We start from the raw sequence: 27,640 nt of genomic DNA, 5'->3' as shown, positions 1-27,640 counted from the left end.
TCTGAATTAATTATTTCCCAAATTATGGCTAGAAGACTGACAAGAAGACAAACTGCTAACCCTGTGTCGTATAGGGAATCCAGTGATTCTGAAGCTGAGGAGGATTTTGAGCACGAAGAAGAAGAAGATTACAGGGCCAGTGTCACGCCTAGATCTACGAAAAGAAAATCAGCCACCAAGAGTAGTTCTGCATCAAAGAAACGTAAAAAGTCTACTACTGCTAAAGGATCTAAAAAGTCTTTGAAGCAATTAGAAGAAGAGTTGGAGGAAAACTATTTGTATAAAGCGTTATCTAGCAACGAGGCAAACATCCAAGATATTGCTCTTGATTGGATTGAAGAATATGAAGAAGATCAATTGGAAGATAAATATGAGTCCATTACAGGTTTAATCAACTTTATTTTGAGATGTTGTGGATCGTTGCATTTGTTCCAACCCCATGATTTGAGCAATTTAGAATCATGTGCTGATACTGTGGATGAAATTGGTATTGCCTTTGGCGAGCAATCATCTCACAAGTATCCATTTAAAGCAGTACCAGTTTTCAAGAAAAATGCATTGCAACTTTTCAAGGAGATTATTGACCTCGCCCATGAAAAGGGTTTGTTGTACAAGTATGACAATGATCAAGAAAAAGAGGATGAAGAAGATTCTTTGGCATCTCCTTTGATGTCATATATCTTGACATGGGTAACCTCGTTGTCAAGCAGCCCAATCAGACCATTACGGTACACTTCCACTGAAATACTATTTGCCATTCAGTTTCAATTATGTAAGATTATAAAATCGGTCGAGAGTAGTCTAGAGAGGTCACAGCGTCAGTTGTCCAAGATCAAAAAATCAAACAAATCAAAATACAACACCATAAGCAAAACAATAGAAAGCTGTCAACTTCAAAAACGTACAATTTTGGAATATTTTAATGACACTGGAAACATTGTTATTGACAGAAGGTATAGAGACATTGATCCACAAATACGTTTGGCGTGTTTGAAGAATTTATGTGAATTTATCTTGATATATCCCGATTTTTTTTGTCAAGGTATATATTTGAGATACTTTGGGTGGTTGTTATCGGATCCAATTGCCCAAGTTAGAATTGAAAACACCAGAAGCTTATTAAAGTTATACCGTTCTATTTCACCCGCTGATTTGACCTTGGGTCTTCGTCAATTTTCTGAAAAATATAAATTGCAAATTATTAAGATGAGTCAAATTGATACTGATACCCAAGTAAGGTTGAATATCATAGGAATCTGTTGTGAATTGTTGAGATTAGGGTTTTTAGAAGAGGGTGATACAAGACAGGTTGTTAAGAACTTCCCCTTTTCTGGCCCTTCAAAGTTACAAATCGAAGGAGCGAAATTTATTACAATCTTAAATGAAGAAAATTTAAGTGGAATAAACGACAAGTACAAATTGCTTCTCGAAACTTACAAGCCAAGTCAATTTGAAGCAGAGTTACCGGTCTGTCTCGAAATCAGAAGCTTGATAAGTATATTAAAACCCGTGGCCGACAAATCTTTACATTTAGTGTTTCAAAATATGAGTTCCCGTTACGAGAGTAGTTGGGAAATATTGGTAAAATATTTTTTACTGGATATTTCTCTGATGAAGTTTACCAAGAGAGAAGAAGAGGAAGAAGAGTTTGTTGAAGGTGAGGAAATTGAAGAGTTTAAACAGTTTATTGACTTGAACTCTGACGACAGATTGATTTTGCTCAAATTTGTTGAAGGGTTTGTTGAGTATATTTATACTAAAAAGAACGCAGAAGAAGTGGAAAGCCAATTGGTACGGTTGACCGAGTATTTGCTGCAAATTCAGAATGTATGTGTCAGATCGTCAAAAATGTTTCCCGTATTTTTGATCACTTGGACAACCTTGTTAAAGAGCCATCAATCAGTGTACAGTATATCCAACAAATTGGATAAATTAGATCAATATGATGAAATAAGTTCGGAAATTATCAAGTATTTTAAAGAGTTTGACACCATAGATGAGTTTTCTTCCTATTTTACTGCTTTATTTGATTCTCACGGATTGACAACCAATATAAAATTAAGTATTCAAACTGTACTTGAAGAACTTAGCGAAGAAGTTGTCAAGACTATCGGTGATCAACAGCCAGAGGATGATGATGTCGATTCTACAAATATTGAATTATTGGAGCAAACAAAGCTAATCAAGACTGTTGAAGTGGTATCGCCAATTCTACAAAAGATAAAACAAATGGGTGACTTTGTGAACATTGCCAACTTGTCCAATATGGCAGATTTGTTATCCTCTTTGGTGAATCGAGTATTACGGAAACTTGATCTAGCGTTGATTATGGCGCAATGGAAGCACAACTTTGTGGAGCAGCTACCACAATTTTTGCGTGCATTAACATGCTTATATGATTTGACTCTAGTGGTGATATCATGGAAGTTTGAGAAATTGGTTGAAATCGAAAAGGATGAACAGCATCATTATGCTATGGATTTGGAATTTGATGAGATTGTTAATTTAGTCAATCAAACCATCCGATTAATTTATGAATGTACCAATAGTGTGCAGTTTCTTGACTTGAAGACTCTATTGGTATCAAGATACATTGACTTTGTATTATCGTTCAAAGTGTTTTATGTTAGATTCCAAGCAGACAACGGTTTTGACAATTTCCAGGAATTCTTTAATAATAACATGCAACTATTGCTTATTAAAAAGGACATGCAGTTTCAACTATTAGAATTGTTCTTGATAAAGGAAGTAAGGCTTGGTCATTTGTTGAATGTGGAATTGGATAGAGACGACGAAGAAGATGTTAATTACGAAGATTACACGGAAAAAAGTAATGACTCGTTTTTACAAGATAAAAGTATGTTTGACGATGATGCTGAAGATGACCCAACCCTGCAGCCTCCTGCTGAAGGAAACTCTAGCATTGCAAACCAAGAGGTACAAGCAAAGAAAAAGGAAAAGATTTGGAACTTTGAAAAAGATTTGTCGGTCTACACCTTGAAATTGATATCATTAGTCAATGTTCTGTTAGTTCAAGATGATTTGTACAACCGAATCAAATTGAACAAGGATAAATTGGGAAGTGTGTTTAGCAAGATAATCCAACAACAAGATGAGCATGCAAACAATATCAAAAACCAAGCAGTTGCAAACGAGGAACAGGATACAGAACAGTCAAGAATGAGCGAAAATGTTCAACCCACTCTGGTAGAAGATAGCAATGGTAACGAGGTTGTTGAAAGAGACGAAAGCATTGCTATTGAAATTGATGTTCCAGAGCTGGAACCTATGATAGATGTCGAAACATCTTCAGCCTCAGTAAAAGTTTAGAATTGGTATGCATTACGTATTGAGGATTACATAAGCTTTAGTTTCCGTTTTCTCCTCCTCATGTAAACAAAAAAAGGTCTGTCTGTCTGCTTTTCAACCACAAAAATACTAGAACCACGGCTGTTCCTGATACTTTTTTTTCGGCTCGGGTTGATTGATGAACTGAAATTATAGGATAAACTCAAAGCCCGTTAAGGTAATACATATAACATGTTTAGTAACTGTAATCTGATAAACTGATCAAATAAAATAAAATTATTTTGCGAATAGACTTCCTCCCTAATAAAAAATAATTTTGGACATTCGTTATTCAACAATAATTTCTAATTCACCAACTGCCAATCCTTACTCCTCTAAGATGCTCAACTAAAATTAGTTCTAGCATAGTTAACCCTTAGTGCAGCTGTTAGAATAGTCTTCACCTATTTATATTACTTTTTGTAAAATTCTAAATGACTAATGGTAATTAGAACAATTCTTATTGGTCAACCAGCCTAAATAAGGTAGATGGTGATGACATGCATAATTGTACTTTTTTATCCCTTATATTTATACAACTCACAGGTTCATCTCTAATTTTTCTTTCCATACCAGGAGCTAAACGGTATCCTTTTTGTCAAGACAACAAGTCATGTTTTTTTGTAGCACAGACGAAATCACTGCTTGTTGAACTTGTCTAAATGCCAGTATTCCTGGTAAGGACAAATCTGTTGAGAAAGTGAATTGGAATTGAGACGCAAAAATAAACGTTTTTCACTGTTTAATTTTGTGTCATCACAATTTCAACAAATATATAATTATTATATAAATCCAGTTGATACTTCACCAGATAGTTATTATTCTCCATAAACAAATTTTACTTCTATCTACATATTTCATACGTAAGCACTAAACTAAATGAAATGAAGGAAGGAAGGAATCTGCATTAGTGCTATTGTGTCTTTGCCTTTTTTTTTCAGTTTATGTGTAGAACAGAAACGATAAATGCATAAAGGACAAGAAAAAGGCCATCACTTGAATTTACAAGTTTTTCGAAAAGTTTTTCTTCATATTATTTCTATATATATGTAGGCAACTATTTCCTTCAAATAGACAACTTTTTGTTTTTTTTTTTTTTATTCTTTCTTTTCCATCTTGGTTCTAGTTTTCTTTTTTTACCAGTTCTTTAGATATTGAAGAATCCACCCCCTGTTATAAGAAAGTTGCTCTGGTAACATAAGCAATATTTTAACCGAGCATTGAAATAGTGACTGGCATTCATACTTCTATTTTGCTCACTGTTACTACTGGTATAAACAAGTTTAATTCAAGTAAAGATGGTTGACGTATTTAATGTTCAAGTCTTTTTTGTTGTGTTCAGAGAAGCTTTGGAAGCTGTTATTGTTGTTTCAGTGCTTTTAGCATTTGTCAAGCAATCGATGGGCTCTTCAGCAAACGGTCCAGAACTAAAGAAAAAGTTGTACCGTCAGATTTGGCTTGGAGCAGGGCTAGGTGTCCTTATTTGTATAATCATTGGTGGTGCTTTCATTGGTACTTTTTATGGGTTAGGTAAAGATATTTGGGGAAAATCAGAAGATTTATGGGAAGGTATCTTTTGTATCATTGCTACTGTCTTGATTACTGCTATGGGTATTCCAATGTTGAGAATCAACAAAATGAAGGAAAAATGGAGAATCAAATTAGCTCAGGCTTTAATTAAATCCCCAGAAAATAAGAAAAATCGATTCAAGTTGGGATATCTTGGGAAAAAATATGCCCTTTTTATCTTGCCATTCATTACTTGTTTGCGTGAAGGTTTGGAAGCTGTTGTTTTCGTAGGAGGGGTAGGTATTACTAGTCCTGCGTCATCTTTCCCAATCCCAGTTATTGTTGGTATAATTTGTGGTCTTGCAGTAGGTGCCTTATTGTACTACTTTGGTTCCAACATGTCAATGCAAATTTTCTTGATCATCTCCACTTGTATCTTGTACTTGATTGCTGCTGGTTTGTTCTCCAGAGGTATTTGGTTTTTTGAGAGTTATCAATACAATAGAAAAACTGGTGGTGATGCGGCTGAAAATGGTTCTGGTCCTGGTACATATGACATTGCTAAATCTGTTTGGCATGTTAACTGTTGTAACCCATTGACGGACAATGGATGGGATATTTTCAATGCTATTTTGGGCTGGCAAAATTCCGCCACTTATGGTTCCGTCATTTCTTACAACGTCTACTGGATCTTCATCATTTGTGTTTTGTTATTAATGGTATACGAGGAAAAACACGGTCATTTGCCATTTACCAAGAACTTGACTTTGGTCCAATTGAACCCAATGTACCACATCAAAGGTAAGAAGAAGTTAGAATTAAACAAAGCTGAAAAAGAAGAATTGTTCACTAAACTTCAACAGCAAAAGTTCGGTGACGTTCAAGAAACTGATGAAATCTCATCAAATAAATTAGTCGAAACTCCAGAAAATAAATAATCTTAGAAGTACAATCATCAAAAAGTAATAAGGATTCACACACACACACACACACACACGCGCGTATACTTAGGTATCTATAAATTCTTATTGCTTGCGTTGAGGTATACTTCTGAGTATTTATAATATGAGTTGATCTATTTTTTTAGTGTTTTCATTGGTCATCAAGCAACGGTTATTATGTTTATTTAATAGCGACTTTTTTTTTTTTTGTATAATTACAGGGGTTCTTAAGGGTATTCTTTTTTATCAATATATATTAAAACGGGTAATTGTAAGTAAAACCGAAGCTATTCAACATGAATATGCTAGAATAAGGTACCTCTATTTTTCATCAAGTCACAAAATTATTTGTGTGACGGTTGAAACTGGTTTTAAACATATTTTGCAACCATTACTTCAACATCTCAAGTGATTCTGATGCAAGAGTAAGGGAGTTTTGCACAAACAAGTGTAACCAACAATCGAGCAAACTAATAACCATAAAAAAGTTTTATTAAAGGTTGATGGAAAGCACAAAAGACATATTGCCTATTCAAGTAAAGAAATCAAACAAATAATTGCCTTTAAAAAGACGATGATTCATATTCAACCACACAAAGTAATTTGCGCAATACACGAAAACTGAGAAAAACAATAAAGTTATAGAGATTAAGTACAAGTATAAACAAACTTTTCATCACATCTTGTTTGTTGTTTATTGTGACTTCCTAGAAATATACTTTGAATCTAATTATAAATATAAACTTCCATTGTATAAACCATTTATAGGCACAAAATTACCTTGTCGTCGAATGCTAGTCAATAGATAAAACACCAACAACTAAAAAAAAAAAAAAGACACGTCGAGTATTATTAGAATAGTTGCCGCATGTCACATCGTCACACGTAAACTTGCTTCAACTACGTTTGACAGCACATAAATTTAGAGAAAAACTTGAAACAAGATTGGAAAAAGACGAAAGAAAACCAAACCATAAATATCAAGTAAAGCTCTTGTGATAACTTGTTAAGTTGTATAATAGTGTCTGTGTGATGGCTTTGTCGTGGACGTGTCCAGTAGGCTTTTATGTGCTACCCCTATCTTTTTCTTTCAAAGATCAGATGAAAAAATATAAAAAAATGCATGACAGAGAATTTAAATTAGGGTCGATCAAAACAACAACAAGGCGGTGGTGGCGGCGAAAGTCCATGTGGATAAAACTAGCACCGCCGACGTGAAGAAGTTTATTGCCATATTCAAGTTCTATTTTTTTTTGTTGTTATCTTACTCGTGTCTATCTTCTGCACCATGACGCCGGCTGGTTTCAGATTCACTATATTCAGCCATACAAGAACAACACATTCTATTGTTCATAAAAACAGACCAATCACATCTTCTGTAGCAAGTAGTATTTAAATGTAAACTTATACAATACTGTGTCATATTGATACGAATGAACGATCAATAATAAACGTACAGGACAAATTCCCTCACGCTTAATTTGGTGTTGTGTTTTCTTTTGTTTTTTTTTTTTTTGCTACTTCTCCAATTCCAAAGATCGTTCCGCTTCCAATAATTTTTCGACAAGTATTGATTTATAGACAACAAAGTACTCCAATTTTTCTTTTTCTTTTTTTTTTTTTGCATATTCTTATTTCCTTTTGAATTTCTTTCTTTTTTAGGTTTCAATAGTATATTGTCAGTATTTGAGTAAGCATTTTTCATACTTTCAGACCAACCGCTATGCTCAAAGGTTTAAGAAAAAAGGCATCAATATTGTCCTTGGGTTCCATGACCTCCCAACAATCAACATCCTCAGTGATAAACTCAGAATCCAACTATGACAAAATATTGACTCAGGTGTATGATTTCGAAATAGCGCTTAAGGCCATGGACTATTTATTGGACGATAGAACCAAAACAGGCACGGATTTGTTGCAGAATGAAGCATCAAAGAACAGCAATTCTGAGCAACCACATGCAATTTTCCCATTAGCTTTAGGAGTAATGGAATTTATCGAAGCTACGTTAGGATTTGAACCTGAAGTTATGGAAAAAGCTCATAAAACGTTGTCAGAAGCAGAGAATGCCTCATTGAATAATTCAAAATATAACCTCAAGTACCAATTGGCCACATCCATGATTTATCCCCCAGGTACGGAGTTTCAGGTGACGTTTGCTGAGTCTACTTTGTTAAATGCATTATTGATGTTATTAACGGAAAACAACGGGATGGTGGAAAGTGCCAAGGCCTTGTTTAAGTTACGTCGTGCTTATCAAACTTTGGATGCTGTGTATAAAAAAATTAAAGAACTGGAACCACTATTCAACAAAAACTTGGCCAAATTGAAAAAAGAAGCAGCAATGCAAGGCAATGGCGTTAAGTCAAACAACATTATAACCACAGAAAACTTTTCTATAAGCACTGTGGATCTACCTGGTTACAGCTCTCAAACAAGTTCCACAAGTTCCTTACCGCAAGATATTTCGTTGATGAAAAATTTAGAAAAAATTTATATGATGAGAAAATCCCGAATTGAAGGAGCTACTTTAGCGAATAATGTGAATCCTGAGCGTGTTAACTTGTTTGAAGACCTGAATAGCTCTTTAACTTTGGCTAAACAAAGTAATTCCAAGTACGAGGAACAACGAGTTGATAATGCTAATAACAACAACAATGTTGGTGATGATGATGATGATAGTAGTAGCAGTGACAACGAGTATTGCGATGCTCTGGAAGAGTTTGATACTGAAGATACTCTCAATCTCCCCCCACCACAAATTCACTCTAGTGCACAGTCTGTGCTTTCATCAATTGAAACATCACCAAGTCTGACACAAAACTCTTCCGACAATCATTTGCACGTGTCAACCATTGATGAATATATTCATTCTGGTGTTCAATTATGTTTCGGGATATTGCAAGTTGTCTTGTCTTTGATCCCACCTGCCATTGGGAAAGTGTTGTCAATTGTTGGTTTTAAAGGAGACAGAGAGGTTGGTTTAAGGTTGTTATGGAGAACTGCTATTACATGTAGAAATATTCATGGTGAATTGGCATTATTATTTATTCTAGTGTTTTATGATGGGCCAGTGCAGTTTGTTGATAATGGATTCCGCTTGCCAGATCAAGGAAATGACAAAAAGATCCTCTCATTGGATAACAAGGCAACTGTTTCTGAAGCAGAGTTGGATATAATTTTGGAGAGACCAGAATTGTACACGAGTCAGCTATTGCGCAGAGCCAGAAGAATGTTCCCTCATAATGCTCTTTGGATATTACAGGAAGGCAGAATGTTGGCGGCAGAAGGCGATTTGGTTTTGGCTACCAAAACAATGCAGGATTTCACTGATGATCCAGCCAACGAAATTCAAATGCAACAGGCTGAGGCATTGTTGATTTTTGATCGTGCGACTATTTATATTTATCAACACGAGTACGACAATGCAGCCAGGGATTTAATTTATTTGATTGATATTAACTCGTGGTCCAAAGCTGTCTATTTGTTTATGGCTGCCTCATGTTATTTGGAAAAGTATAGAATGATCAAAATGGATATCACTTCAGTCGACAATAAAGAATCAGAAATGGCCAAGTACTCCTCGCTTTTCGATAAATATCTTGATCTTGCATTGAGTTATGTGCCTGGTCATGGCCACAATGCTGTTGGTAAGAAAGGTGGTATTGGTGGAAGCAATAAGCAAATGCCATTTGACAAATTCTTATTACGTAAGAGTCGACATATTGATGCTAGAAAAAAAAAGTATCCAAACATGCCTACGGCTGATATAGTAGGAACGTCTTTGATTCATGAATTAATCTATTTTTGGAATGGTTACAATAGAATGAGCAACCATGATTTGGAAATTGCCTTGAAATTGTTGGGCTATTCTGGTGCTCCTAATGGTGACTACTCTGCTAACACTAATGAAAAGTCATATGCCTTGATAGAAGAAACTGAAGACGAAGCGATGATTCGATACTTTTTGCAAGGAGTAACTTTGAGGCAGTTGGGTAATATCAATGATGGGTTGGGGTTATTAGATAACCATGTTATTTCCAAGTATGTCATTTCTGAACCTCTTCATCAATTTAGGTTCCACAAAATGACATACAGTCCATATATTTATCCAACTGCATTGTACGAGAAAACAATGTTTGTTTGGCTATTGAGGACTAAAAATGCTGCCAAATTGGATGTACATCAGGCTGTCCAAGAAAGTAAAAGCTGGCTTAAACGGGCAGAGATTGTGGGTGAAGGTGATTACGAATTGAGTAATAGAACTGGTATGAGAATAAAAGCTGCTGCTGATAGATTAGAGCAACTAGCAACTCTTTAGATTATAATAAAACTAGATGATAATACATATATATATATATATATATATATTTATATGTGTGCACTTGCCGTAGAACAATTAGTTAAAGTAAATGTCGACCATACTATCTGCCACGTTGATTCTAAAAAGTAGTGTAACTAGCCATCCCAACGCTAGAATTGGTAAAATTCCTGCCACAACAACCAATTGCAATGTTCGAGCCGGGTTATTCTTATTATTGTTGTTGATGCCACTATTAAACGAACTGAAGTTTCCAAAATTTGCACTAATAAAAGGCAATGAATTGTATCCGTAAAAGGAAACAACAAAATAATAGCCAATACTACCAAAATATAACAGATTCCCCACAAGCAAGGCAAAAATCGAGTGCTTTATCCGAATCACAGGTAATAGTATGAATTGTACCACATATAACAAACACCAAATTATCAAAAATGAGTTGCAGTGAATGTCAAAACAGAACCCCCATGATATATAATTGACGCTATAACTGCTAAATTGGGCACCAGGATTGAACAATCTGTTAACCAATATCCATGTTACTGTGGATATGACAATCCCAGTTAGATAAAAATCAACTAGGACCATGTACACTATCAATTTTATAATTTCCTTAAAACTAGGTTGGTATGCCAACCCCCAAGCAATTGCACTTAAGGATAAAAACCCCGTCAATAAAATCAAAAAACTAGGATCATCTCTGGTATATGAATTCCCACTCCCCAATTGTTCATGTTGTTGTTGCTTATAATAATAGTGAGATCGATACATTTTCTTGGGGTTAACAATCAAATGAAATATTTCCCAAATTGCCGTTTCAAAATCAAGAGTTTTCGGTTTGAATAACCTTTTCGCCATAACCTTGATATTTCTTAATCTGGACACTAGAGTTGACGATGATGAATATCCATAATTGATTGTTGGTCTTGGAATATATATTGACGATGATTGATGAGATGCTACTGACCCCGTTCGAGATGTTGTGCTGGTGATCCGCAGAGATGTTGTGATGTTGGGGTTCTGTGGGAACATATCTGCTGATAAGTATGGATAATTGCCACGTTTACTCATAGTGTATGGTTAGTGATAGCAATGCAAAAGAAAAAACGATTAAAATGTTGATGTGATTGATTGTTTACATGAAGAAATGTCGAGTTTGTTTTTTTAAAGTTAATAATTATCGCATTTTGCTTCTCACACACACTTGCTTATGTAAGTTCACGTGAGTGCGCTTTTTTTGACGTGTGTTTACTTTATTTATAGATTTACAGGGTTGCTCGGAGATAGTGCCAAGACCTAGTTGAACAACGTGATCATGATTAATAAAATCAAAGAAACACTATTTAAATCGTCTTAATTTCTCTATTTTACTTTCAGGCAGCATTATTTTTTTCTTTATTTACTATATAACAAATTCACTCTTCTTTAATAATATCGAAATGTCTCAACAAAAGGAAAAACAAAGAGGATCAGCTTCTCAAACGACTACGACGACTGCCCCACCCATTTTGAAACTACGAGCACAAGAAAGACAAGCTCGTGACGTTTCGTGGGATGAAGGCGTAATTGATAATGAGCATCTAAATAGGAAGAAAACCAAAATATGCTGCATATTTCATCCATCGGCTGGGAACTGCGATGAAGAAGATAGCTCAAGTTCCAGTGACTCGTCTAGCGATTCTTCAGATAACGATGAGAATGATAAAAACAATAGAATACCTCGAACATCCGATAGTAACAAAAAAAAGTCAAAGCCCAATGCTTATGAAGTTCAGCCTCATTACAAGAACCAATCCAAGCTACCTGGAAAATGAGATAAACTTGCTTCAACATTATAAATAATTTATATACGTGTTCATATTTTCAAAAGTCCGTTTAGTTTTACACCTTTTGCCAATTTATTCATATTAGCTGTTTTGCCTTCATAAATATTTTTATCCTCAACTTCAGGTACGGTGTTTGTATCTTGTTGAGGGATATGTACAAATAGGTGACTAAACTCTTGTGTCCATACTTTGTTCAACTTTGCATTCACATCATCAAATGAAGTCTCCAAATTGGATGTTGATGTATTACTAGTAGTACTATTTTTAAATCTGTCAATGAATCCTAGTATACCCATATGATTTTCCACGTTTTGTTTATTTTGCCTTGTGTTGGTGGTTTGTTTTGAAGAAAACCTTAATCGAATAGATGTATACTGGGATAGTATTGTTTCATTTTGAATTTTCCAATCATAACAAACCAAATCGGAGCTGTTTTCTTTATCGGTCGATTCATACTCATACAACTGCTTATAATCCAATTGTCGTTGCTGGGTCCTACTTAGTTTGACGTTTGTATAAGGTAGCTTATGGACAAGATTTTCTTGAAACCCGCTTATTTTTGTCATAAGATCTTCAAAATCAATGGTTTGATTGTCTGGCTCATCACTAGTCGTGGTGTCATTAATCTGCTCGATGGCATATTGGGTATCGGAATCTAATGTGTTTTCATTAAGTTTCCTACCCCACAATTCTTCCTCGTCTTCGTCTGACTCATCGTCCAGGTCACTTTGCAAATATGATTTAACACTTTTTTCTTGGGTTTCATTTCCTGTTAAAAAGAGTAGGGAACTCATTCCTGTGTGGGCCATGCTTTTCATTTTCTCATACAAGTTTTGGTTATGTGAACTAGCTAATGTTATTTGGGATTTCCTATCAGGTTTGACTTCATTTGCATTATTCTTGGATAGAGAGCTAAAGGAATTGTCTGTTGATGTATTAGTAATAACATTGTTGGTAATAGGTCTTTTGGTATCATACTGGTCCTTTAGTACAGTCAAAGGTGATATACTGTTTTTGTCGATAATAATCTCTAGTTTGCTATCTGACTCCATTGCTGGGTCTTTCGAAATAGTTTTCGGGACATTATACAGATTCCAGCGTCTAAATTGTGGACGAGCCTGGTTTGGTGGGGGTAGTTCGTTATTCACCATAGGTATATTTTTCTTGCTTTGAAGAGGAAGTTGTGGTGTGCGATGATAATGATGAAGATGTTGTTGTTGTTGTTGTTGTTGAAGTGTATTGACTCCTTGTGACGATATTGATCTTGTTAATTTGGATTTTGACTGATGGTTCTGATTAATTGCTGTTAGTAGTAGTTGCTCCGATCCAGTTCTTTTGTTTATTGCTTTTCTTCGGTTTGCTAATACACTTGTATCATTTGTTGATCTAGAACGCATCGGACCTTGAGATTGATATTTTAGCACTGTTTGGTCCTGTGTTGAGGGCAATTGTGTATTCGTAGACTGACATACTGTATCCTTACCTTTAGCTCTACCTCTTTCCTCGTATTCATCGGTTTGTTGATTCTTGAATTGATTTGTCTGTGGAGGTGTAATGCTCTGCTGTTGTTGTATATTTTTGTATAGCATTTTCGAGTATGCAACACAAATTCACTCCTCCACAAATATTTCAGTGATGATTTTTGCTCTAATTTATATCAAAAAAAAAAAATGGTAAGCTAAATCAACTAATCCCAATATATATATCATCCAATGGAATTGACTTTAAATTGAAAATTGATCTCAGACTATGTCCAGTATTGAAAATATTACAAAATTAATTACACAGATTAAATTATCGACAGATAAGAAAAACTAAATTATTGTAAAGTGCACAAAAATAATTAAAGCGATACTACATATTAATTAACACCAACTAAACTAATAAAACCAAGACAACATAAAATTATAGTTTCGGATAAAGAACATACAGTCAAGAAGTTTGTAGTATTGCCATCGTCGCTATAAATTTTCTTTGGAAAATTAAAAAGCTATTACAAAAACGATATTCAATATTCAAACTTTACATATGTACATAAAAGTTCAATCGTTCAATAATTGAACGAAACTAGCAGACTATATAGCCTAGCCCACCTAAATTTCAAAACTTAACAAGCCCTGTTGCAAGTTTTCTTGTGAACTCTTAATCAAAGTCGTTCGTCTCATGTTGACCAACTCACTCAAATTCATAATCTTTGCTTTGTTCTTCAAAATTGTGTCAACTTTGTTTTTATTTTTCTTGTCCATAATCTTTTCGAAAATCTCTGATAAGTCTTCGACTGTTTGATTCAAAAAATCTTGGTTACTCTCAAAAATTTCGGAAAAATTGGATTTGGATAAATAATAAGCAAAGGAATACGTCCATTTCAAAGTCTTTCTGCCATTTTGCAAAGATTTCATTGCATCGGGCAAAAATTGAATATCATTCCATGACAAATAAGTCTGGCCATTTTCTCGTCTATCTTCCATGTAAAGGCGAGTCAAGTCATCAATTTTTTTCAAAGTTTTTTGATCACCTTTCATTGAGTTCTCGTGGATGGAGTATCGTTTGTAGAAATGCAAATATCTTTCCAACGTTTGCCTGCTTTTATTTTTTCTAATCTCATCTTCAGCTCTCTCGTCCCGGAAACGATTACAAGAATAGTTACTTCTATGATCAGACCAATCCTTTAAACACACCCAACAGAACTCGTATTTGCATTTCTGACAAGTCATATGATTGCAACCTCCATTTTTTTCAATGGAGGAATAGCATTTAGGACAGCTATGGGTATTTGCATCAATCCAATGAGCAGTTTCTGAGTCGTCATTGCATTTTTTGATCCACTTTTTACTTATCCAACATGGACACGGTAAATGATTTTCATATTTGCAATCAAAGCAAAACTCGTGATGTTCGCTGCAACCAATAATAGGCACCCTAGATAAATCCACATTCATATCAGAATATTGTTCGGTGAATAGCTGTGACGAAGAACACTTTGTGTCATCCAATACTTCTGCAAAACTGTAGCAGTCGGTGGCAGGACAATGGGTATACTTTGGTTTAGAATTCACCAAGTAACGAGCTGCTGAATGCAACAAAGGATTGGACGACAAAGGTTTTACTGTGACAATCAAATTCTTCTCCTTGTCTTTCCTGGTATAAAATTGATCGATATCTCTATGAGGTATGGTGTAATGACATTCTGGATCCATACATGATACTAGCTCTCCGCGTACAATCTCATTCCCAATATATTGTTGATAACAGTTAAAACAAAATTGATGGTTACACGTCAACGAATAAACAGTTGTCTTCGGGTACAGTTCACAGCATATAAAACAATCATAGTTGTCAACCTCCTCAAACTTGTTGTTTGATGGCTTGCCAACTGGTAAACCACAACCTTCCATGAGCTTGTCGTGTGATTCAAAGAACGAATTTATCACTTCATCCAGATTCCATTTCTTATATTGTAACATGATTAATAAATCGTCTTCGGTACAACCATTCAAATGTACTTTTTCCAACTTCTTTAAAGGACTTAAGAAATGTTGTTCTATGAATTCCTCAAACGTCCAAGGTCTATAGAGAGTTCCGTTAAAGCCGACCATAACAGAATCATCAAGAACCCCGTTCCTATTATAACTAGATTTCACTTTCTTGTTGGGAGGTTCAAAATTGTTCCCGTCATTTTCGTCCTCGGAAATGAAAGAAATTTCTGATCCATCGTCATCCATATCGTCATCATATTCAAACAGAATACTATCATCATCTGAAAACGCCATCTTTTGTTAAAATCCTAGATTACTTGCGTGTCTGTAGTTTATTTTATATTCTAAGGGTACGTGTTGCACCATGAGTAAGCAAAAGAAAAAGAGCGACAAGGAAAAAGATAAAAAAAGTAACCACTCCAGTTTAGTAAGAATTGATGCCCGCGTTAGCCATGGCCACTTTCCCATTAATCTTGGTTCGAGCATTCCTTTTTGTTACTTCACTTTTGGTGTTGAGCTAACCAGACTGTGTAAACCTGGTGTATAGAGTCTTCAAAAATATTCGTGTTTTAAAATCACGTATTTGTTCAGCAATCAATATCATTAGCTATGTAAGCCTATAAATTTATGTAATATGCGCTTTTCTTGGTTGATGATTGTTGATATCTGTTCGCTATGTTCACTTGGTTTGATTGAATCTGGGTATTTTTGTAGTCTATTTTTGCACCAATTCAGCACCGTTTTATTAAACGATTTCAATTCTTTTTCAGTGTGATTCAATAGATATTTTTGAATGTTTTTCATTAATATCTTTTCATTATCAATTGATTCTAATTTTTGAACAAAATAAGGGTGTTTCAATTCAACTAATTTTAAAATTGCGTAGGTTTGTGGTGAACAACTTCCATCTATGTTTCTTACAAATATGGCAAGGGGCCATGACTCTGGAAGAACAACTTCTCCATATTTCTGATTACAATTTTCATCTTGGCAATCCTCTTCGTCGTGAGTATGTTCTTCATGCTCAGTTTCTCCAGCATTGATGATTTCATTAATTAATTCATATCCTACTTCTTCCAACCATTCTATTTTTTGATCCAACTCTTTTGCTTTTTTAGGGTTTCCCAATTTGTCTTTCAAGGTTTTCAATTGTTTGAAAAATTGAATTGAAAGTAAACATATGTCATTGGGATTGTTGTCCATATCTATAAACCCGTATTTCTGTAATAGTTGGGCGTTTGAAAGCTCATTCCCGTACGAATTGAAAATTTCGAACCCATGCTGCTCTTGTGGCTCACGGATCAAAATCGCATCACAGCATTTTGAGCTATCTGATAATTCATTTGCCAAATCTTGGTCGGCGCCATTCACTCTAATTTCTTCTTCCATAGATAACGTCGATGCTTCTTCTGGATCAACATCAGTATCTGCGTCACTCAATTCATCTTGCTCCATTTCATATATGTAGTCCATACTAATCGAAGTAATACTCTCAGCATGATTGTCGTCTTCCTGTGGTTCTTGTTCCATGCCTTCATCTTCTTCCTCGTCCTCTTCATGATCACATTCTTGCTCTCCGCATATATCACAAACTGTTCCATCACAAACAAAATGGATATTTTCACGATCAAGAACTTTCCCATCTATAAGTTTTGGCGATAAATGATTGAATAAATCAGCTGCAGGAACTAAACCCAATTGGTAATAATTATCAATCATGAATGCTCGAGAAATCACACTTTGAATAACTTTACCAAATTCAATTAATTTATCGTTGTGATGTTTAATCAATATTTCTGAGCACAAATCTGTATTATTTATATTTAATATTGACGGTATTGGCAATATATCCAGATTTTTTTGAGCAAATCTAATGGCCTCTATATAGAAGTCAATTAATTCTTGAGGGTCAAGGAAATTCAATAGATCCAATTGAGTATTTTTTAAATTTTCTTTATCAATTGTATCCCATAAACAAACGGGTATTTGGGAATTGTTAAAGTCGATTGTTTGTAAATATTTGAACCATGGTGAGGAATCATGACATTGAAGTTCATAAATAACCGTAATGACTAATCCAAACATCCCTTCCGATAGTATAATATCTGAGTTCTCAGATTCATAATCTACTAAAAGATTATAAATATAAGAGTTCTTAGGTGCTAACAAGTTGGTTTTCGGTATACGTAATAATAATGGGTCTTCTTCAATATCGATTGGACCTTGACTAAATACCCCAATTCCTCCATACGGTGAGTCTTTTATGATCAAGTCTTCTCGCCAAAATGAGTTTTTATCCAACCAGCTCTTTAATTGATCTAGTTTACTTGATAGTGTAGACGACATTGATTAACAAATACTTAAATTCTACGAATCTTAACAATAATATCTAGAAACCCTAATAAAAAAAAGCATCAATTTTTCAGATCTTAACAGGTCGTGTGAAGAGGTTGGAGTCGGGTAAATTCTTTTGTGATGAGGCAAAAAAAAAAATCTTCACTTGTTGTGTCTGTATGCAGTACCTTTTCTTTACTATAAATTGAGCAGATCTCCCTCGTCCACCCTTTTTTTCCAATTCTCCAATCATCAGTAGTGGTTATACTATACTTATTATAATATAACTTACTTTACTATAAAGACTATGGCGAGTTTTATTGGTAGTATATCATAGATGTATGCTATTTAAGACTTGTCTTATTTATTAACCCAATAGCTAAGTATTTTGATTGACCTTGCTAACAACTCGGCCACAGTCAATACTTCGTTTCGGTCTTTTAGATTAATAACGGCATTTACATGTGTTTATAAAACATAAAAGTTCTGGTAATTTAGTGAAATATCGATGATTATCCAGATGAAAGCATGGTGCTACATTCAATTTCTGATGTAAAATAAATATTTTATTTCTCTGTCTATGAACACAAGAAACCTCAATTAATACAAAGGGGACAACTGAGTGATGTCTTTTCTTTACTCATTTCTTTTCTCTTTCCAAGGTCGTGTTTTTTGGTCGATATTCATAACTCTCGGTAACAGAGAGATTACAAAGCAAAAAAACATGATCCTTGTTTTAGAAAGAAAAATTTTTGATTGTCAAACAATAACGAACACTATCACCACCACCACCACCCCGGATTAATCAACTTGTTTTATCATTTAAAATGGCTCACAGATTATTAGTTAACGTGATATTTACTGGTGCTTCCGTGTTTGGTCGTGCTTTTACTGAAGCTTATAGGCAAGCCGCCAAAGCTTCAGCTGCTGGCGCCGCAGGAAGACCAGCCAAGGCTAGTTCTGCTGGAGGTATACCTGTGGAAGAAGCAATGAAAATTTTGGATTTGGAAAAGACCGAGCTAAGCTTAGATAAGGTTGAAGAGAAGTACGACTATTTGTTTAATGTGAACTCGAAAGAACAAGGGAATTCATTCTATCTTCAAAGTAAAGTATATTATGCGATGGATACGTTAAAGAAAGAGCTAGAGTATTTGGAGAAATTGCAAAACGAAAAGGGAGCGGCGTCCAATTAGCCCAATGTGTTTGGTCGTATCTATTATGTGATGAGTCATATATGCATCAGCAGTAGTTATTTATTATCTTTGGGTGTCTGGGAGTTTAGATTAGATTAATGTAAATAGTTGTGATCATAAAATAATGTATGGTTTTCTTTTCTTTTCATGTTGTTTCTATGGAAATTGTTTGTTCCCATGTAAATCTGTAAAGGTGTTAACATATGACGATCAAGATGATATAATTCGTTTGATCTTGCATGAATTTAAGATACCCCATTTCCATGTTTCAAATGTTGCATATGTTGGAAAGACACTGCTAAACAACATGCCACAACTAACATAAAAAGAAAGAACGACTAGAGAGAATAAAATATTAAGGGATGTATTAACCAAGTTTTAATACCAAATTCGGATTACTTGGGTATTCTCCTAACATTTGTTCATTTTTTTATGGGTTTCGGTTGGGTTGGGTAAGTTCTGATTGGTCTATACGACCAAAGAAAATAGGGCTTTTAGTAGTTGATCGTATAGAAGAGAAAATTAGTAAATTTCATAATTGGTTTGGCACAAACAAACAAACAAACAAACGAGCAAAACGGAATAGACAGTTCTGTACTTTTAACATAACACACTTGCATTAGATTTTTAGTATCTTTCGTCGTATAGACAAAATGAAACCAAGAAGAAATAAATATAAAATAAACGTATAGTTAGTGTGTATGGTGTTTGTATGTGGCCCTAACAAATTGTACGAAGAGGCGGGAGGGGAGGAGGAGAGAAGAACTATGTGTGTGTATATAGGTATAAATGCGTGTGAACGAAGCGAGACAGACAGAGAGAGAAGGAAATAAAAAAAAAAAAGTAGAATAACTTGTACAAACAATCAAACTAGTACCGAAATAGTTTATCTTTTATTTTTATATCGTTTAATTAAATTATTTCAAATTTGTTGGAAGTTTTCATTGCTTTTTTTCTTCATTACTATTTTGCAAAAGAAACACACCAATACACACACACGTACATATATATATATATTCAATATTTATTCCTATATTTAAAAAGAAATTAAAGAAACTGTTGAAGATTTTCATTTCATTTTTCTATTTTGTTTGTTTGGTTTGTCGATACTATTAGTTAGTAGTCTTTATAAGTGTTTATTCTTTAATGACTAATAAAGACCAAGAACAGTTACTTCAAGACGCCTCCACTTTGTTGATGTTTGCCAGCCTGGTAGCTAAACATGAGCTGCTGAATCAGCATTCACCAGTATCAAATATGTCATCCCCACCAGCTCTTCAACAGCTACCACAGCAACAACCCCTTACCCAACAGCATACTAATTCCGGATCAACCACACGAAAATCGTCTGAGCATAACGAAAAGAATGTGACATCTCCATCCCCATCTGTTAAGTTTGATTTTCCAGTCCCCTCCAATAACAATACTACGAGCAACCTCCAGTCTACATCAGTCACTCACGATAAAAGCAAACCTGTAACTCCTCCGAAAAGAACTTCAATTAGTATGCTTGTTAACGACACTCCTTCCGACATTGCTCCACAACCTCGCAAAAGCTCCATAAGTATTTTGATGAATCCACCTGAACAAATTGTAACTCCGCCACCACCAGCAGTGTCAGGTAATTACGAAAGGAAGCAAAAGTCTATTTCTCCAACTTCTGGGTTACCTAAAAAGGGTAGTTTCAAACCAAACCATGAACGATCGCGTTCTACTCCTGAGGCAACCATAGCAAAGTTGGAGTTACATCATCAGCAACAACTTCAGCAACTACAGAATCAACAAAACCAGTCCACAACACCATCTCCAACACCTGCATTTCAAAGAGGTATAGATTTGAGATCTAAAGAAAGAAACACTGATAATGCAGTTATTGCTGCTGCTGCATTAACTGCAGCTGTTGATAATCCGCTTCCCTTAAAGCTCGTGGATCAGAAACCAGTTTTAGTTAAAGAAAAGGCTCAAGTAGTGCCTGTTTCAGTTGTACCAGCGATATCAAAATCCGAAGAAGACCAATTGACGGAACCTGAAGAAGAGGACGAGGAAGAGGAAATGGTGAAGGAAAAGGTCGTGTTGGTAGCTACGAACAACAACGACAAAGTGACTGCTGTGATAGACTCTGATTCAGCAAATAAGCCTGCTATCAAGAGTCTGTCTAAAGATAAATATGTTCCTCCACCGTTGGAAACTTACCAAGTCAATCCCGATTCAGGTTTGATAGGATGTATATGTGGAATTGAGGATGATGATGGGTTCACGATTCAATGTGATGTCTGTTTTAGATGGCAGCATTGTGTATGTATGGGCTATGAAAATGCTGAAGAAGTTCCTGAAGACATGTACAAATGTTATTATTGTGATGAAAGCAAATGGGGGAAGTTTGATCCTGAAGCATCTCGATCGAGAACCATGCAGCGATTAGATATAGACAGACTGGAGAACAGCCGCCAAGCTACAGTTAAAGCATTGCCGCAACAACATCAACATGGAGCAAAAAGAAAACAGCTGAATTCCGAAAAGGTCGATAATAAAAAGAGGAAGACAGAAGACAAAACGAACACAAATTCAAGCAACTCAGCTAGTGGCTCTCCAGCACCAAAATTTCAAAGTCCTCGTCCAGATGAGATGGATGATTTGCCAAACAAAGAAAATGAATTGCTAGAGGATGGAATAACAGCAGAATCATACCAATCAGTATATTATAATTTAACGGAAAACGATTACAAGAGACAAGCGATCAAAGAATTCATTGATAATATTGGACTGGAGTTTGCCAGTCAATTTTTCAAATTACCTAAACTGGAACAACAGGGTAAGCATTTCCGTAACGTTACCATAATGAGTCTGAGTCAATTTAAATCGATCAAATGGAGTAAAATAAACTTACCAAATTTCACCAAATATTTACAAGAACATAACAAACTTAAAAAGAAGAATAATTTTAACAAAACCACCATTCAAGTTAAACCTTACACAGATAATCAGAAGCAAAAATTCAATGGCATTTCCAAACTCGCATTGTTTATATCCAGCAACGGTGGTAGCACCGGGTCTTTAACGATCCCAGAAGATACTCCAATAATTGAATATTTAGGAGAGGTTGATTTGTTTAAGAATTATTGTCGAGATTCGATCAATCAATATCGTTTGTGGGGTAGTCCCAAGCCGAAAGTTTTAAAGACAGCGATTCCAATGCAACACAATGATGAAACTATGGATATTGTCTTGGATTCTAGATTTGTTGGTAATGAAAGTAGATTTATTCGTAAGGCGTGTCCATCATCGGCCAATTGCAAAATAGAGACTGTTTATGTACCAGAGCAAAATAGGTTTCGATTTTTAGTGTTTACTTCAAAACCAATCACATTAAAATCAGAAAATCAAGATGAAGAATTGCGATTACCTTGGGAATGGGATGTAGATCATCCTATATTAAAGCTTTATGCCAATAATAATCTGGAGAAATTTGAGAATTTGACGAATGAAGAGAAATCAGCATTGATTACTTATATTGATAATATTTTGCATTTTGTTGAATGTGGGTGTTCGACGTCAAATGCATCTTCACTGTGTGCAATTTTCAAAATAAAAAAGGCCACGTCTTATTTGATGAGATCAACAAGAAAGGCATCATCTTTGAGCAATGTCAACATAACAAAGTCCAAAGAAGAATTGATATTGCCAAGACCAGAAAAACAATATGTTTCTTGGGAGGAAAGGTTGAATCAAAGAAATCAACGAATTCAAACTGAGTTATTGTCAGGAGAGAAAAAAGAAGGGTCGGATAATGACAATGAGCAACAAAGATCTGAAGAAAAAGAGGAGTCTGCATTAGAAGAAGCTGCTGATGGTGGAGCCGGTTCTGGTCCTGGTCCTGGTCCGGGGTCAGGAATAACAGGAATTGGAGCAAATGCTGATGATAGTAAAGGCAACGAGAAACCACCGATGTTATATAAATTACCATTCAAACAACAATTGTTGGCAAACCTTCGGACCAATGTTGAAATGACAACAACAGTCCAACAACCAACCCCAGTATCTAGTGAGGATGATGCTGATCCAATGACAGTTGAGATTCCTGTACCAGTAGTACCTGAATTGGTGGCAATTATTGACAAGAATATTGAAGAAAAACTAAAACCAATAATCAAACAAGTTGAAGCCTCAGCAGTTACCGGAGAAGACGTTAATTTGAAGTTGGTTGAAAAGGTGTCTTTGGTGTCTGACAATGGAGAGAACAAGACGCGTGATGTGACGTTGGTGCCAGAAACAGCTGTCCCTACTAAAGTCGTAAAGAAGTTATCCTTTGCTGATTATAAAAAAATGAAATAAGAGTTTCTATTTGAATTTTGTATATTGTTTTAGAGTAATAATAAAAGGAACCGCAATATTGTTAATGTATATAAGTTTACATTTAATTGTAATGATTTATTGACCCGTTTGAATGTACATTTAAGAAAAGTATATCTAGATGTGTTAAAACATATAAACAATAATAAAAAAAAAATTTAACCCTTAAAAACCCCCTATATTAAAATTATATCTAAAAAAAAAAAATTCACATTTAAAGCATTGCATAAAATCAGAATATGAAAATAAACAAATTAAAATAATAAAAAAAAATAAAGTGTGGCGACTTTGTAAACTTGATGACCAAATAAAAAAAAAAAAGGAAATATAAAAACGAATGTAAAATCCAGTTAGATCAACAATAATAGCAAGATAGTTTGAGATATCAATTAGAATTAGTTGATATCATCCACTCAATTGATTATCCAATTTGATATTAAAAAAAATATATTTGTGTGTGTGTGCATTATTTTCTTAATATCTCTGAAGATAAAATAAAATGAAATCAATATTTCACCAATACTAATCAAATAATATTCTCTTACTTTTGCTATTGTTGAATGATAATAAACCAAGTTTATTTGTTTTCTTTGGATTCAATTAATTTGTTTGATGAAGTTTCATCGACTTCTGCAGCTTGACCAAAGTTTTGCTGTTGAAGTTTAGTGAACAATTCTTCTTTTTCAGCTTTGTTTAATTCTAACTTCTTCTTACCTTTGATGTGGTACATTGGGTTCAATTGGACCAAAGTCAAGTTTTTGGTAAATGGCAAATGACCGTGTTTTTCTTCGTAGACCATTAATAACAAAACGCAGATGATGAAAAGCCAGTACACATTGTAAGAAATGACGGAACCATAAGTGGCAGAATTTTGCCAACCCAAAATGGCATTGAAGATATCCCAACCATTATCGGTTTCTGGGTTACAACAGTTAACATGCCAAACAGATTTAGCAATATCATAAGTACCTGGACCAGAACCATTTTCGGAAGCGTCACCACCAGTCTTTTTGTTGTAAGTATTGGTTTCAAAATACCAAATACCTCTGGAGAACAAACCAGCAGCAATCAAGTACAAAATACAGGTGGAGATGATCAAGAAAATTTGCATAGATACACTGGAACCAAAGTAGTACAATAAGGCACCAACGATGATACCGGCAATTAAACCAACAATGACTGGAATTGGGAAAGAAGTGGCTGGACTGTTCAAACCAACACCACCAACGAAAACAACAGCTTCCAAACCTTCACGCAAACAAGTGATGAATGGTAAAATGAAAAGAGCATATTTCTTACCAAGATAACCCAATCTGAATCTATCTTTTTTGTTAGATGGAGTTTTAATCAAAGCTTGAGCTAATTTGACTCTCCATTTTTCCTTCATTTTGTTGATTCTCAACATTGGAATACCCATAGCAGTAATCAAGACAGTAGCAATGATACAAAAGATACCTTCCCATAAATCTTCGGAATTACCCCAAATATCTTTACCTAACCCGTAGAACGCACCAATGAAAGCACAACCAATAATAAGACAGACTAGAACTCCTAGCCCCGCCCCTAGCCAAATCTGACGATACAATCGTTTCTTTAATTTAGGGTCGGAACTACCACCCATGGATTGTTTGACGAATGCTAAAAGCACTGAAACAACAATGATGGCTTCCAACGATTCTCTGAAAACGATGAAAAAAATTTGAACGTTAAATACGTCAACCATTTTTAGTGTTTATTCTTTTTTTAGTGTCTCTGTTAAGTAATTAAACTAATGAATAATTGACAAGATACAATAACAACAAAAAGTGTAAGTAGCTGGAAAAATCGAATTTAATGAAAAAAAAATAAGAAACAAACAAATATTAGTATAGGATTATCTTTTGCGCCAAAAAAAAATAATAATCTAATTCACAAAGCTTTAAATGTAAAGATTTGATAATTTCTTTCAATAAGGAGGGAGATTCACCAAAATCTAAAGAAGAAAAAGAAAAAGAAGAAGAGGTTTTCATTCAATTTACAAACATAGGGGATGGCATCAATATTTATACAATTATTAATTTAATATAATAAGGTGAGAGGATGCATATACCTTCATTATTGAAATTAAAAAAAGAGAAAAAAATTTTTTTAATTTAAATTAGAATGTGCTATTGTTTAGATTCCATAGTACAATAACTAATTAGTGGTAAAAGTTAGTAAATCTGCAATAATAGCCTCTTGTTAATCGGGAACGATTGGGCCCGATGCACATTGTCTTTCATCTTAACCAATTAAATGATGGCAGTTTTACAATAATATGTGTTTTTTGTAAATCCTTTTCCCTTTTTTTTCCTTTTAGTAGGTGAAGCGAAGGGGGGTGTAGTGTGGTGGTGGAAATAATTTTAATTTTTTTTTTTCTGTTTTGTGGCTAGATTAATCAGATAACGAATTGAGTTAACTGATGTATTAAAACTAGTTTATTGAATTTATCAATTCTGGTTTAACCCCTTCTTTTACAGTATTTGGTTAATTTATGTACTACATAAATTTATTAAAATTAGAAATCCCTATTCTAAACAAATGAATTTCATTGGGTGTAAATATTGTTCAAGTAATTGCGATTCCATCTGATAAATTGAAATTGTTCTCCTTCATAATTCTGTAAAAGCCATGTTCCGGTATATAAAATTAGACAAACCACAAAATGAAAAAAAAAAAAAACTTTTAAACTAATTTTTCAATTTCAACCAATTAGATTCAGTTATTTAAGCCGGGAAAAATATTAAATTGATTAGAAAATAGTACACAAAATGGTCAAGAAGAAGTTTGATATTCAAATTTGTTTATTGATTTGCAAATTTGTTACTGTTGGTTTTAGTAAAAAAAAATAGGAAAACAGAAAATGTTCAATCGGTAAGCCACGTGATCCCTTCATTTTTGAAGAAAAACAATAAGGTTGAGTGAATTTGCCATAATATAGTATTGGAATCTTCAATTTAAAAAAAAAAAACTGCTAGCTAAGATGACAGTTCGTCCCCTTGATGATAGATTTATAATGACAGTTGATAATTTTCTTGGTTTTTCTTTTCTTTTTTTTTTCGTTACTGGTTACTATGATTGGGATTTTGTTGTTTTTTTTTTTTTTTGCTGAGAAAAGTAATTCCGTTAATGGGAAATCCGTCTAGCTTCTTTACTATTGGTTGAAATTGTTCCTCTTCTTTTTTTCTGTTGTAAGTGACCGTTTTATTCACGACCTAGGAAATGTCCAACCACAGTTTGATAATCAATCCAAAGTGTTCTAATACTGAACAGCAACTAATTAGTAGCACAGGTTGCATTAAGAGCCGTACAATAATAATAATCCAGAGAAATGTTTGTAATGAGCTTGGCAGAAGAGTTTTCTGCATTCTTAGACATAAAAGAGCTTGCACGTGTAAGTCACGTGCAGACGTGGTTCTTGTGAGAACCAATCTATATCTATTAGAAGATAAAAGTCAACAGTAATTGCTGCAATCTAAACATCGTAGTATGGAGACTGTTTTCTAATTGAGTTTGATAGATTAATCTTCAATTGCTTTTACAACTTACTATATTTGCAGTTATTTTTTTTTTTTTTTTCTTTTGATTGAAATTTGGTAAGAATACCTTCAGAAAAACAACAAGATGTAACATAAACTCAGAATGATTTGAGAAATAAAGTGAATTTCATTCTCCAAAAACGCCATCGATTTGTGTATTTTTTAAGATAATTAGATTCTGTATGCGCCAGCGCAATATCAAACAAAGATACCAAATGGCTTCGAATCGACACAAAAACCACTATGCTTGTCATTTCTCCATCGGTATATATATCATCCTAATTCAATATAATTGAAGTAATTGATTCACCCCAATCCAGTAAGATGCCAAGCATTATTAAAACGTTGGTAGTGAGCACTTGCACTAATCAATTAGTCCAAACCAATACCGAACCACAAAACAAAGCAAAATTACCTAGTTGCAACACTGTATCAATGTTCCAACAATTATAAAGTCCTCAATCCTTACACATTATAATCACACTATTGTGCAGTTAACTCAGTTATCAAAATGCAATTTCCATTATCAACTTGAACGATACGCTCTTAGGGAGAAATAAAGAAGAAGTCGATTTTTGGAATTCTACATCTTGATAACAGACGGGGAAACAATGAACTACAAACAAAAAAATAACGTTATTTTGAATACACCAGAAATCACATTTTATGCAAACCAATTGTTATCAAAACTCTAAATTAGGATAGTTGAGTTCTTATTCGGGAAAACAGATGGTAACTCCCCGGAAGCTACCATTGGTCGGTACAAAATGACACAAAAACAAAAA

The 27,640-nt window shown here is 34.4% G+C and overlaps 11 protein-coding genes across 11 annotated transcripts; 6 read left to right on the top strand and 5 right to left on the bottom strand. All coding sequences in view use genetic code 12, as the record gives it.

Moving 5' to 3' along the window:
• Nucleotides 1-24: 24 nt before the first annotated feature.
• CD36_13200 (cohesin complex subunit, putative) lies at nucleotides 25-3,330 on the top strand (the record flags this gene model as incomplete). The annotated part of the gene is made up of 1 exon (XM_002417914.1): nucleotides 25-3,330. One exon carries the CDS (start codon nucleotides 25-27, stop codon nucleotides 3,328-3,330), a length of 3,306 nt encoding a protein of 1,101 aa, XP_002417959.1.
• A 1,316-nt stretch (nucleotides 3,331-4,646) lies between these two features.
• On the top strand, nucleotides 4,647-5,795 carry CD36_13190 (high-affinity iron permease, putative; the record flags this gene model as incomplete). The annotated part of the gene is made up of 1 exon (XM_002417913.1): nucleotides 4,647-5,795. The coding sequence occupies one exon, from the start codon at nucleotides 4,647-4,649 to the stop codon at nucleotides 5,793-5,795; it is 1,149 nt and encodes a 382-aa protein (XP_002417958.1).
• A 1,726-nt stretch (nucleotides 5,796-7,521) lies between these two features.
• CD36_13180 (conserved hypothetical protein) lies at nucleotides 7,522-10,119 on the top strand (the record flags this gene model as incomplete). The annotated part of the gene is made up of 1 exon (XM_002417912.1): nucleotides 7,522-10,119. The coding sequence occupies one exon, from the start codon at nucleotides 7,522-7,524 to the stop codon at nucleotides 10,117-10,119; it is 2,598 nt and encodes an 865-aa protein (XP_002417957.1).
• A 78-nt stretch (nucleotides 10,120-10,197) lies between these two features.
• Nucleotides 10,198-11,190, bottom strand: CD36_13170 (conserved hypothetical protein; the record flags this gene model as incomplete). Its single annotated transcript, XM_002417911.1, has 1 exon — nucleotides 10,198-11,190. The coding sequence occupies one exon, from the start codon at nucleotides 11,188-11,190 to the stop codon at nucleotides 10,198-10,200; it is 993 nt and encodes a 330-aa protein (XP_002417956.1).
• A 368-nt stretch (nucleotides 11,191-11,558) lies between these two features.
• On the top strand, nucleotides 11,559-11,933 carry CD36_13160 (protein phosphatase inhibitor, putative; the record flags this gene model as incomplete). The annotated part of the gene is made up of 1 exon (XM_002417910.1): nucleotides 11,559-11,933. One exon carries the CDS (start codon nucleotides 11,559-11,561, stop codon nucleotides 11,931-11,933), a length of 375 nt encoding a protein of 124 aa, XP_002417955.1.
• A 41-nt stretch (nucleotides 11,934-11,974) lies between these two features.
• Nucleotides 11,975-13,534, bottom strand: CD36_13150 (conserved hypothetical protein; the record flags this gene model as incomplete). The annotated part of the gene is made up of 1 exon (XM_002417909.1): nucleotides 11,975-13,534. One exon carries the CDS (start codon nucleotides 13,532-13,534, stop codon nucleotides 11,975-11,977), a length of 1,560 nt encoding a protein of 519 aa, XP_002417954.1.
• A 504-nt stretch (nucleotides 13,535-14,038) lies between these two features.
• On the bottom strand, nucleotides 14,039-15,715 carry CD36_13140 (ubiquitin-conjugating enzyme E2 binding protein homolog, putative; the record flags this gene model as incomplete). The annotated part of the gene is made up of 1 exon (XM_002417908.1): nucleotides 14,039-15,715. The coding sequence occupies one exon, from the start codon at nucleotides 15,713-15,715 to the stop codon at nucleotides 14,039-14,041; it is 1,677 nt and encodes a 558-aa protein (XP_002417953.1).
• Nucleotides 15,716-16,024: 309 nt separating this feature from the next.
• Nucleotides 16,025-17,767, bottom strand: CD36_13130 (conserved hypothetical protein; the record flags this gene model as incomplete). The annotated part of the gene is made up of 1 exon (XM_002417907.1): nucleotides 16,025-17,767. The coding sequence occupies one exon, from the start codon at nucleotides 17,765-17,767 to the stop codon at nucleotides 16,025-16,027; it is 1,743 nt and encodes a 580-aa protein (XP_002417952.1).
• An 815-nt stretch (nucleotides 17,768-18,582) lies between these two features.
• On the top strand, nucleotides 18,583-18,948 carry CD36_13120 (conserved hypothetical protein; the record flags this gene model as incomplete). Its single annotated transcript, XM_002417906.1, has 1 exon — nucleotides 18,583-18,948. One exon carries the CDS (start codon nucleotides 18,583-18,585, stop codon nucleotides 18,946-18,948), a length of 366 nt encoding a protein of 121 aa, XP_002417951.1.
• Nucleotides 18,949-20,094: 1,146 nt separating this feature from the next.
• On the top strand, nucleotides 20,095-23,280 carry CD36_13110 (SET domain-containing protein, putative; the record flags this gene model as incomplete). Its single annotated transcript, XM_002417905.1, has 1 exon — nucleotides 20,095-23,280. The coding sequence occupies one exon, from the start codon at nucleotides 20,095-20,097 to the stop codon at nucleotides 23,278-23,280; it is 3,186 nt and encodes a 1,061-aa protein (XP_002417950.1).
• Nucleotides 23,281-23,875: 595 nt separating this feature from the next.
• Nucleotides 23,876-25,021, bottom strand: CD36_13100 (high-affinity iron permease, putative; the record flags this gene model as incomplete). The annotated part of the gene is made up of 1 exon (XM_002417904.1): nucleotides 23,876-25,021. One exon carries the CDS (start codon nucleotides 25,019-25,021, stop codon nucleotides 23,876-23,878), a length of 1,146 nt encoding a protein of 381 aa, XP_002417949.1.
• Nucleotides 25,022-27,640: the final 2,619 nt, after the last annotated feature.

Source organism: Candida dubliniensis, chromosome 1 (assembly GCF_000026945.1).
Source record: "Candida dubliniensis CD36 chromosome 1, complete sequence".
NCBI lineage: Eukaryota > Fungi > Ascomycota > Pichiomycetes > Serinales > Debaryomycetaceae > Candida > Candida dubliniensis.
This window is presented reverse-complemented; position numbering and strand designations above follow the sequence as displayed.